At 41.3% G+C, this 12154-nt stretch overlaps 1 protein-coding gene across 1 annotated transcript; it reads left to right on the top strand.

Moving 5' to 3' along the window:
• Window positions 1-4717: 4717 nt before the first annotated feature.
• On the top strand, window positions 4718-10734 carry GDF3 (growth differentiation factor 3). The gene is made up of 2 exons (XM_059187525.1): window positions 4718-4985; window positions 9905-10734. Exons 1-2 carry the CDS (start codon window positions 4718-4720, stop codon window positions 10732-10734), a joined length of 1098 nt encoding a protein of 365 aa, XP_059043508.1.
• Window positions 10735-12154: the final 1420 nt, after the last annotated feature.

Below are 12154 nucleotides of genomic sequence, written 5' to 3'. Positions count from 1 at the left end.
AGATGTCCCCAACTTCTTAAAATTTAAGTTATCTCTATACTTCACAGGAGGCTGAAACTCAGGACCCCAAGGTCAAGTCGCACACTCCTCCCCAAGCCCTCCTGGCACTCTGTTACTGTCTTTTCTCTTCTTGCCAATTGATAGACATTTCATTGCTTTAATCGGCTTGTTTTTCTTTGTGAGGTTGAGTGTATTTTACACCTATGATCACAATATTTCTGTTGGACTGATACTTTTAGTATTCTATTGATTAGAAAACCAAAGCCCAGAGAAACAATTTATCCAGGACTCCCCAGACAGTGAATAATAGAGCCGGGGTTTTAATCTAAGTCCTTAACTACAGAACCAATTCTATGCTATTTAGCCATATTGCCTCACTTCTGAATTTCTGATTTGGGCTGAAAATCCAGAATCACATGTTTTTGTAAAATCCTTAAAGAAAACTGGGTTCAATCTGGTGATTTTATAGGTAAAGGAAATGAGGCCCAGATAGGTTAACTTTCATGACGTCTCAGACCATTTAAATCTTCCTATTTAAAAATTTCCATGCTTGGGTGTGTATCATAAACCAGACACTGAGTGAAACGACCAGGATTACACGGTCATTGGAGGAGCTGTGATTACCTTAGATCTTCTAAAGATTTATTTATTTATTTATTTATTTATTTGACAGAGATCACAAGTAGGCAAAGAGGCAGGCAGAGAGAGAGGAGGAAGCAGGCTTCCCGCTGAACAGAGAGCCAGATGCGGGGACTCAATTCCAGGACCCTGGGATCATGACCTGAGCCACTGAGCCAGCCAGGTGCCCCAATTAAACTTCCCTTTAATAAACAAAAATGATAACAGTAGTTAATAAGAGCTAACTTTTTTCAAGTATGTCAAATGATAAAACTAAAACAATTTAATAACAAGTTTAATATTTTTTTTTAAAAATGTCCTTTATTTAAGAGAAAACAACCACATATTGGGAAAGTACAGAGCTTCACAGCAAAGGGACACTGTTCCCAAGGGATCTGATGCACATTTTATAGAGCTTTAGAAGAGGCAACATGAGAACAGAGAGTGATTGGCTAGGTTGGGGATTTCCTTAGAAGGCTCGCAAGTCCTGTTGTCCAGGGAAAGGTGAGCTAGATAAAGGTGGATTGGAGGATTGTGATTGATGTATGTGAAAATTTCCCTATAGGTATTTCCATAAATGCAGGCTAACTTAGGTTTAGGTTTGTGACATGGGCCCTGGGCCACTCAGGTGGCCTCCATTTTGTGGGTCCTAATATACTAATGAGCTTCATCAAATGCTTCCATGGCTGACGTTGTCCTGAACACTGGGCACACGTCATCCCATCAGATTTCCTCAGCACTGCAGCAAAGGATGTTTTATTCTTATTTTACAGTTGAGTGATTTGGTCATGATCACACAACTTTTAAGTCGTGGAACCTGATTTTAAACCAGTTTGTCTGAGTCCGACTCTTTAAAAAAAAAAAAAAGATTTTACTTATCTATTTATTTATTTGAGAGAGAGAGCGAGAGAGCAGAACTTTGGGGAGGGGCAGAGGGAGAGGGAGAAGCAGGCTCCCCGCGGAGCAGGGAGCCCCAGGTGGGGCTTGATCTTGGGACCCTGAGATCATGACTTGAGCCGAAGGCAGTTGCTTAACTGAATGAGCCACCCAGGCGCCCCTGATTCTGACACTAAGTCAGAAAAGTTGAATAAAGAAAAACAAAATGCAACCCACACTTACTGTTGAAAACAGTGGAAGATTATAGATGAATTTAATAGTGTTACCTTTTAGCTTTTTAGGAGGCAAGCAGGAGGAGGGAGACAGGAGAAATGGGAATGGAGGAAACTTGGCTCTCGAGAAGAATGAGACCTCTGGAAATAGCACCAGTCCGTTTTGTTCATTAATTTGTTGTATGGGTGTCTACTGGATGTCTACTACCTGCCAGACACTTTCTTGGGCCACGGAGAGATACTGAAGAGGAAAATACACAGTGGAGATACTTAGATGGAAACACATGATCCCGATTCTGCAGAAGTTTATCGTCTGGGAGCAATAGAGACAAAAGACACAGTGAAATGCAGTGTAGCAAGTGCTGTTATGGGTGCCACGCGAGGCTCCGTGGGAGAAAGAAGAAACCTTTTAAGCTAGGTTGGTGAGCCAAGAAGTTTTTGCCGTGGAAGTGAACTTTGAACTTTGTCTGTGTCAAGGCTCTCAGATGAAGTGAGCTCACAGGGCATGACATGTAGGTCCGTATCATTACAGTATTAGCATTGCTGATGGCGGGTGGGAGGCAAGGAGTCAGGCTGGTGTTATTGATGTGGGAAAGAAAGACAAAAAAAAATGTAACTTAAAATCTCCTTACAGCTTGCAGCCCAGTGACAGGTACCTGAAATGTGCAGACCGTGACCTTCCTCAAGGAACGCGTGGCTGCCTAAGTGCCTTAATGCTGAAAAGTAACCTTGCCTTGGCAGCAGTCACTCCTCAAGGTCCAGAAAGCCTCGCTTCCAGATTCCTTGGAGATTTGTGCTATACCTAACCGTCACTAATTAAAAAGTACACAGTCACTCCTCCCAATCCCACTGTAGCTCCTTCTGCCCACAGTCCTGTCCCATGAATAGGGGAAGGGTTAAGGTATAGGCAGGAGAGAGAGGAAACTCTGACTCTCCTTGCTGGGCCCTGAAACTACTCCTGGCAGATGGAGACGCTGAGACAGAGCGCAACAAGAGAACAGGCGATAAACCAAGACAGCACAAGAATCTCAACGCCACAAGCTTCCCAGTCAGTTCTCAGTAAAAGACTGTCACTAAAAGCCCTCAGTGGCAACCCATTCGGCTCCTCTCCCCCTAGAGAGATTTTCTTTCCTTTCTGTTCTCGCCCTCATTTAATAAACGTTCACTTCACTTTACCCTTTTGTGTCCGCAAGATTCATTCTTCCATTCGATCTTCAACTACGGGAGACAAGATGCCTGCAATCCTGCAACAATATGGGTGCCAGACCAATACAGTCTTCAGACACCAAAGAAACAGGATGCCTGGGTGGGTCAATCGGTTAAACATCTACCTTTGGTTCAGGTCATGATCCCACGGTCCTGGGATCAAGCCCTGTGTTGGACTCCCAGTAAGCTAAGGAGACTGCTTCTCTTTCTGCCCCTCCCTGCTGCTCATGCGCTCTCTCAAATAAATAAATAAAATCTTTCAAAAAAAAAAAAAAAAAAACAAGCTAAAGAGTCTTGACTTTATCCTGTAAATGATGGGAAACTATTATATATTAGGTACAACCTTTTGTTGTTCCTTTAGGGGAAACAAGGTCTTAGAATAGGTGGTATATTTAAAAAAAAAATAGGTGGCATAAAAAAATGTAAAATGAAAAAGGCCTTGTTCTCAAACAGCACGAAAATTAGTTTGGCAAGAAACCAGCTAATTCTCCTATTGCATTTGGAAATCTTCTAGGAGTCTGGTAAAACCACAAAAATGCAAAACCAGAAATTGATATACACTGGGATGCCTGGGTGGCTCAGTCAGTTAAGTGTCTGCTCAAGTTATGATCCCAGGGTCCTGGGATAGAGTTCCGCATCTGACTCCTTGCTCAACGGGGATTCTGCTTCTCCCTCTGTCCCTCCTCTCACTCATTCACTCTCTCTATGTCAAATAAATAAATTAAATCTTTTAAAAAATAAATTGAAAAATTGAAAAAAAGAAATTGATATATGCTGCCAAAAAGTTCTCAATAACCTCCAGGCTTTTTCACATTAGTTCCTTCAGCCTTGAATGGGGATTGTCTCACTGAAAAATGTCTACTTATTTCAACGTTGAAGCTTTCTCCTCTGGGAACACTTTGTGCTTACCATTTGGCAGGCATTGTACAGAACACTTTAAATACAACCTCTTATCAGATCCCTATAACAAATTAAAAGGTCAGTTTTTCTTTTCAGTTGAGAAAGCAAAAACTTCAGAAGGTTAAGTGACATGCCTGTTTTCGTATGACTAAAACGTAGTAGAATCAGAATGAACCCAGTCAGTCTGATTTTTTACTTTAATCAAGAAGGGCAAAGTTAAGGGCACCAGGCTGGCTTAGTTGCAGAACATGCAACTCTTGGTCTTAGCGGTCGTGAGTTCAAGCCCCAGGTTGGGTGTAGAGATTACTTAAATAAATAAATCTTTAAATATAAAGGAAGGGCAAAATTAGATGAATAACATTCAGTCCCTCTTTGAGCTGAAAACAGTGTTGATCGCATTCCTCAGGTGGAGTTTTCTCTTCCTGGCTCGGCTTCTCACATTGCTGTGGATACAGTCTAATAGAAATATACCTATGTATTTGTCTAAATAGACTGTCAGTGACAAGACTTGGCATTTTTCATGACTGTTCTAGAACCTTTCTCAGAGCCTTGCACATAATAGATGCTTAATAAGCATTTGTTCCATGAATAATGCCTGTCTCCTTTCCACTCTGTTTATTGCAGACAAACCTCAGATTTTTGTGGCTAAGTCTATGCATTGATAAACTTTGTTTTGTGAACTTTTATGGGGGAAGAGTAGAGCAAGAGAAGAGAAAAAAATTCTCTGTCCTTTCCCATCCAATTACCTTTGAGGAGCTGGGAAGAGAGCAATTCACACTTGATTATCCTCCATCAGATAAATTAGCAGCACCTAAATTGCCCGGCAGTCAGACGATCGAGCTCTCTCTAGCCCCACTGGCCAGCAGCGTCTCCGCTCCGAGGCCATGATTCCTTGCCTGACCATCTTGGCTCTCCGCGTCCTGGTAACTGTGTCTTTGGGCCAGACTTTCCAATTCCAAGAACATGTCTTTCTCCAATTGCTGGGCTTAGACAAAGTGCCCTCACCCCAAAAGTTCCAACCTGTGCCTTCTATCTTGAAGAGAATTTTCTGGGATGGAGAGGCAGCAGCAACCAGTGGGGGCTCCCGAGATTTATGCTACCTAAAGGATCTCAGTACGCGTGGGAACATACTCCGACATCTCCTGGATCAAGGTAAGGAAATGAGCGTGCATTCTAGAGAAAAGTCTAGCAGTTGATGGCATGAAGAAAGAGAAGAGGAAGGTAACAATTACCGAGGGGTTTGTAGAAGGCCCAGTGCTGGTGTTTTACATATCTTATCTCATTAATCCAACCACATCCCGAGATTCCAAAGGCAGGGATTCTTATTAGCTTTTTAACAATAAGGAAAGTCAGTCTTAGATGGCAAATTAACCTGTAAACTATTCCAGAGCCGTTCAAGACCATATAGCCAGCGTGTGAGTAAAGGTAGGATTCAAAATAGGTTTTTTTCTGAATCAACACTTTTGTGTTACAGTTAAGGTGAAAGCAGCAAAGGTGAAATTATGGCCCAGGCTTCATTCTTCAGCCCATGGTTGGTTTATGCACTGTGGTGCCTTTGATATGGCAAGTGGGGCAGGGAACATTGAGTCTAGTTGGCCCCAGACATCAGGTTCCCATCTCCACACCTCGTCACTATTTTAGTTGGGTGGAAATGGCTCCTGATTTGTGAGTACAGAACAGTGGTATACGCCATTGTCATACCCATTATATGATGATCTGAATAAATGCCATTCAATAGTTTGTCAAACTGATACCATCCACCTAAATTACGTAGGTCAGTTGTTAAAAGTGGATTCTCCAAATAGATAGGTAGATAGATAGACAGACCGGAGGTTCTCCTGTCCAGTTCCTGCCCCTCACTTTATCACCCAATTCTTATTCCAAGCCAGAGATGGGTGATGTAATCTGCATTTCTATATAGCTTCCCAGAAGCGGGGGTGGGGGGTGGGGGTGGGTGGAGGCGTGGGGATTACAAGAGGAATCGAGGGCCCTGATTGGTTAGTTTTACAGTATCTGGAGATAAAATTTGAATACTTATTTGTCTGGGAAGCATTTCTTGGATACCTGCTATGTGCTGGGAACTGGGTATGGCCATGGGAATATAGAAATTAAAGATAAAGTCTGCCCTTGAAGAGTTTATAAAAGGTAAAAGAAAAAAAAGGTTTATAGAAGGGAGAGAGACAAACGTTAAGACTTCCATACTTTATGCTAAGTATTAGTATGTTAAAGACTCAAGACTTGGGAGTGGGGGTTCAGGGAAAATTCCTGGTGGAAGGTTAAAAGGTATGGGAAGCTTGTCTGAAAACAGCTAAGGATTCTTCCCTTCCTTCCCCGTGGAAAAAACTTTGATTTTTGTGGTGACCATAAACCTATCAAATAATACAGGAAAAGGGTATAGTCTCACCATCACCCCTCCCTACCTAACCTTCCTCTAGAGAAAACCATCATTAATAGTTTATATGCATGTTTTTTCAGACTTTTCTTCTTTGCATATATTTATAATAGAAACTTATATTTTTAATAAATGGGTCATACTATATGTTACTCAGGTATTATGAATATCTCATATAAATCAGAACTAAAAGTTACAGCTATCTCATTTTAATGGCTGTACAATATGCCATTGTATAAACATGCTGTAATTTACGTAACTGATGCTCTGTTGATGGGTATGAACATAATATAAACAATACAGCTTTACATCCATTTTTGTTTTGTTTTGTGTGTGTGTGTTAGGCTTTTTCTATTTCCCTAGGATAAATTCTTAGAAGGAGATTTTTAGATCAGAGAAGGCACATTTATACTTCTTATATATAAGTGTCTTCCGAAATTTATACCCCACCATGAATGTATAAGAATTCTCACTTTCTGGGGCACCTGGGTAGCTCAGTGGGTTAAAGCCTCTGCTTTCCGCTGGCGTCATGATTTCAGGGTCCTGGATTGAGCCCCGCATAGGGCTCTCTGCTCAGCAGGGAGCCTGCTTTCCCCTCTCTGCCTGCCTCTCTGCCTACTTGTGATCTCTGTCTGCCAAATAAATAAATAAAATCTTTAGCAACAAAAAAAAAAGATTTCTCACTTTCCCACAGTTTGAAAGCAGCCCTTATAGAAATATTAAAGAAACGTGTGGAATGATAGCATACGTACAGAAAAGTGCACAAATCCTAGAGAAGAGCTCAGTGAATTTTCACAGAATAATCAGCGCCTAGAACCAGAAACAAAACAAAGCAACAACCCTCAGAGGAACCTTCATGCCCCCTTCTGGTTAATCGCTATTCCTCTGGAAGAATAACTTTTATCCTGTAACATTACTTACCAGTTTTGCCTGTTTCTGAACTTCACATAAATGGAAATGTGAAATGTATCCTTTTTTCTGTCTGGCTTCTTTCACTCAACATTGTATTTGTGAGATTTATCCATAGTGTGTGTGACTGTAGCTCATTCTCACTGCTTACAGTATTTCATTCATTCCGTGAAGGTATTACAAGGTACTTACTTATCCCTGCTACACTGGAAGGCCATTGAGTAACAATACTCTTTTAGCTTTTAAATTTTGTTATTCTGGTAGCAAAGCATGATCTCATTGTTTTGCTTTTTATTACTTTAATAAGGTGGAATGTATTTTTTTGTTTGTTTGTTTATTTATTTTTAAAGATTTTATTTATTTATTTGACAGAGAGAAACCACAAGTAGACAGAGAGGCAGGCAGAGAGAGAGAGAGAAGCAGGCTCCCTGCTGAGCAGAGAGCCCGATGCGGGACTGGTTCCCAGGACCCTGAGATCATAACCTGAGCCGAAGGCAGCGGCTTAACCCACTGAGCCACCCAGGCGCCCCTATTTATTTATTTTAATGATTTTATTTATTCGACATGGAGAGAGATAGGAAGAGAGGGAATAGAAGCATGGGGAGTGGAGGGCTTCCTGCAGAGCAGGGAGTCCATGGTGGGGCTCCAGCCCAGGTTCTGGGATCATGACCTGAACTGAAGGCAGACACTTAACAACTGAGCCACCCAGGCACCCCTGGAATGCATTTTTAAATGGATAATGAACCTTTCTTTCATTCCTACCTTGTTCCTTTCTTCCCTCCTTCTTTCTTTCTTCCTCTCCTCTCCCCTCGCCCCTCTCCTCTCCTCTCTTCCTTTTCCTCCCCTCTCCTATCCTCCTTCCCCCCTCCCCGTCTCCTCTCCTCTCCCCTCCCCTCTCCTCTCCTCTCCCTTCTCCCCTCCTCTCCTCTCCTCCTTTCTTTTCTTTTTTCCTTCCAAACAATTGCCTGTTTATAAACGCTGGCCATTTTCTATTGAGGAGTCTTCTTTTCCTTAATGATTTACAAGTCCTCTTGGTCATTTGTAAAAGCTCTTTCTTTTTCTTTTCTTTTTTTTTGTAAAAAAAATTTTTTTTCGTAAAAAAATTTTTTTGGTAAAAGTTCTAATTATGAATTTAAACGCATGCATCGAAGGAAACTTATCAGTTTCCTTCATTGTTCTTTGTGGTTTTAATTTTGTTAATGACATCATTTTGAATATAGAAGTTCTTTTATCTTCATGCTCTCAAATCTTTCCATCCTTTCCATTCTGGCTTTTTGATTTTCTTTTATGCTTAAGGAATCTGATTTAGTGCTAGGAGGAGGAAGGAAGACTGATAGGTTAGAATTCTAGCCTTGAACAGGAGAGGTCAGCTTTTCAGGAAGTGGAGACGGTAACTACTGTGAAGATATCTCTGCCCTTGACAGCTAGCCAGCCTGTAAGAAAGATGTTTCTGTGGAGTAGTGAGGGGTAGAGAGTTGGAAAATAACAGAAGAATATGAAGAGCTAGAGACAGCAAATATAGACCTACCTTTCCAAAAGATAGTCAATGAAAAGAAAGAGAAAGATGATAAGGTAGGCTTGAAGAGGACTGTGTCATTTCAAATGCTTCTTTATTTTATTGTTTTTAAAAATGAGACTTGAGAATGAAGAGACTTGAGAATGAAGGGGGAATGGTAGAATATTAGGGTTTCTTGAGGGGGGCGGGGTTCTTCCTCTTTTGTGTTTTTTAATGTAATCTCCATGGATCCAATGTGCGTGTTACTGACTGAGCCAGCCAGGCACTGCTGGAATGTTTGGGTTTCTGGTGTAATTTCTTCATAGAGCTGAATGGCCTTAGAAAATCCTTACTTAGGGTTGGGGCGCCTGGATTGTTCGTTCGGTTGAGCATCTGACTCTTGATTTCCTCTCAGGTAATGATCTCAGAGTGGTGAGATGGAGCCTGCCTAAAATAAAATATTTAAGATTTCCAAGGAAATCAGGTCCCTGGGTGGCTCAGACGGTTAAGTGTCTGCCTTCAACTCAGGTCATGATCCCAGGGTCCTGAGATCAAGGGCTGCATTGGGCTCCTGCTCAAGTGGGAGTCTGCTTCTCCCTTGCCCCTCCCTCTGCTGCTCCCTTCACCCCTCCCTCTGCTCAGGTTCTCTTTCTCTCTCAACTAAATAAATAATCTTTTAAAAAATTCCAAGAAAATCAATTAAATTTTCAAATACTTTTATGAAAATATTTTAAACCAAATGTGTGTACAGAAACATAAACTGATACATTTATTAAAACAATACATAATAATATCCAGGGAGGGGACTGTATTTATGATAAATTCAAAGCAGTGTGAGCATTAATGTGATTTTAAGACATTTGCAAAAACTTAATCTATGAACATACCCATGATTTTTATTGGTAACAGTGTCATAGGCCCTGATAATATTATTGGGATTTGTTGCCTATATTCATAGCTAAAAGAAATGCTAAACCTCATTTAGAGTTCTGAGAAGATAAAGATGTAATTCTTTTTCTCATCCAAGTTCATGGACTTTCTAAATTCTATCCAGGACACCCTGGGGACCTGCAGATGTGAAGATAAGAACCTCTGGTCTTGAATGAAGAGGGGGAGAAACAAATCTTCCCTATGGGAGGGTTTGAGTATGACCGATAATTTTCCGCCCTGATTTTGCATATGTAGATATCATATAGCATTTGGCATTTATATCATATAGGTGCATATGAAGTGAAATATGTTTTGGTGACTCTCACCATCTCTGTTCCCATCTAGGTCTCTTTCTTTACTCAGAGAAACTTCCTCAAGCCTCCCCTTGCCTGCAGAAGCTGCTCTACTTTAACCTGTCTGCCGTTCAAGATACGGAGCAGCTAACGATGGCCCAGCTGGGCCTAGATTTGGGGCCCAACACTTACTATAAGCTGGGACCGGAACTGGAGTTGGCTCTGTCCCTGGTTCAGGAGCCTCACGTGGGGGGCCAGTCCATCCCCAAACCAGGGAAAAGGCTCGTGTTACAGTCAGTCCCATGGCCTCAAGGAGTTGTGCACTTCAACCTGCTGGACGTGGCGAAGGTTTGGAATAACAACCCCCGGAAGAATTTAGGTTTGTTGCTAGAGATACTGGTCAAGAGGACCAGAGACCCAGGGGTGAATTTTCAGCTTCAGGACACCTGTGCCAGACTGAGACAGTCCTTTCAGGCTTCCCTGCTGCTGGTGAGTCTCAACCCAGAGCAGTGCCACCCTTCATCCCGAAGAAGGAGGGAAGCCATCCCTGCCCCTAAAGCTTCTTGCAAGAACCTCTGCCATCGTCACCAGCTGTTCATCAACTTCCGGGACTTAGGCTGGCACAAGTGGATTATTGCTCCCAAAGGGTTCATGGCCAACTATTGCCATGGAGACTGTCCTTTCTCCCTGACCACCTCCCTCAACAGTTCCAATTATGCTTTCATGCAAGCCCTGATGCATGCAGTTGACCCAGCAGTCCCCCAGGCTGTCTGTATCCCCACCAAGCTGTCCCCCATTTCCATGCTCTATCAGGACAATGATGACAATGTCATTTTACGACATTATGAAGACATGGTGGTTGACGAATGTGGATGTGGGTAGGCTGTGAGAAATAGAAGGGGTATTCTTAGAGTAAATCTTCCAATAAAACTAGTCACGTGCTGTATGACTTCTTGGGTCTGAAATACCAGTATATTTGTATTTATGACTTACCTTCCTGGAAAATCCATCACGATTAATCATCTCCCTAATCTCACACACACATACGCACACATCAGCCCTAATGATCTAACAGTCATGATGCACTTGACAGTCTATTAGGCTCTAGATAGAAGGAGACTGATATTTATTGGTGGTCTCTTACGGGCAGGTATTATTCTGTGTGTTACTTAGAAACATCATGTCAGGTTGTTTCTTGAGGTAGGCCTTATTTTTTATACTTCATAGAGAAGGTGAATATCAAATTTCCCTAAAGTCATCAATTTTCTTTGGCAGATCTCACAGGCTAACAATGGTACTTAAAAATAAATTATTTTGGAGTGCCAGAGTGGCTCGGTTGTTAAGTGTCTGCCTTCATCTCAGGTCATGATCTCAGGGTCCTGGGATTGAGCCCCACATCAGGCTCCCTGCTCGGTGGGAAACCTGCTTCTCCCTCTCCCACTCCCCTGCTTCTGTTCCCTCTCTCACTGTCTCTCTCTCTCTGTCAAATAAATAAATAAAATCTTTAAAAAAATAAATAAATAAGTTATGGGCACCTGTGTGGTTCAGTTGGCTAAGTAGCAGACTTTTGGTTTCAGCTCAGATCATGATCCCCAGTATCTGGGATCATGCCCCAGGTCGGGCTCCACGCTAAATGGGGAGTCTACTTGAGGATTCTCTCTCCCTCTCTCTCAAATAAATGCTTCCCCATTCACACACACTTTCTTAAATAAATAAGTAAATAAATCTTTAAAAACTTATTTTGAGACAGTATAAAATAATATGAATAATATTAAAATAGTACCTGATACTTAAATTTCTTTCTAGTCTTTTATTGTTGTCATATATGATTTTTATAGCTGAGATCACATTGTTTATATAATTTTGTATCTCTCTGTACTCAATGTGACCATAGGAATTTTTTTTCAAATCACCAATATCTACATAGTTCATTTAGTGGCTATATTATATATGATTATTTAGATACATATATTACTTAAGGGAGTGTTTATCATTGGGATTTATATTGTTTACAGTTTTCAGAGTGAAATAGTGTTATGACTTTTTGTTCATATGTCATTGTTGATATTTTGTCCCCACTTAGAAAAATTTTAAACCTGGAATTACATTCAAAGGTTTAAATTGACTCCTGGGGTAAAATGCAAAATTCACAGACTTCAAATACAAAACTCTAGACTTGGTTGGATACTTTGGATTGCACCAGGAAGTATGAATTCACTCATTTCCCTGTTGGGAGAACTAAAGCGCAAGTTTGTCAATCACTGCTTTATTTACTCCCTTCTTTAATGCCATTTGTTACAAT

The sequence above is a fragment of the Mustela lutreola genome, chromosome 8 (assembly GCF_030435805.1).
Source record: "Mustela lutreola isolate mMusLut2 chromosome 8, mMusLut2.pri, whole genome shotgun sequence".
Lineage (NCBI taxonomy): Eukaryota > Metazoa > Chordata > Mammalia > Carnivora > Mustelidae > Mustela > Mustela lutreola.
Note: the sequence above shows the minus strand (reverse complement) of the source record. Positions and strands in the feature narration are given on the sequence as shown.

What these genes read in the sequence shown, in the direction of transcription:
- GDF3 (XM_059187525.1), top strand. Translation starts at nt 4,718, where the DNA reads ATGATTCCTTGCCTGACCATCTTGGCTCTCCGCGTCCTGGTAACTGTG. An exon ending in CCGACATCTCCTGGATCAAG is followed by an intron (nt 4,986 to 9,904) that starts GTAAGGAAATGA and finishes GTTCCCATCTAG; the next exon opens with GTCTCTTTCTTTACTCAGAG.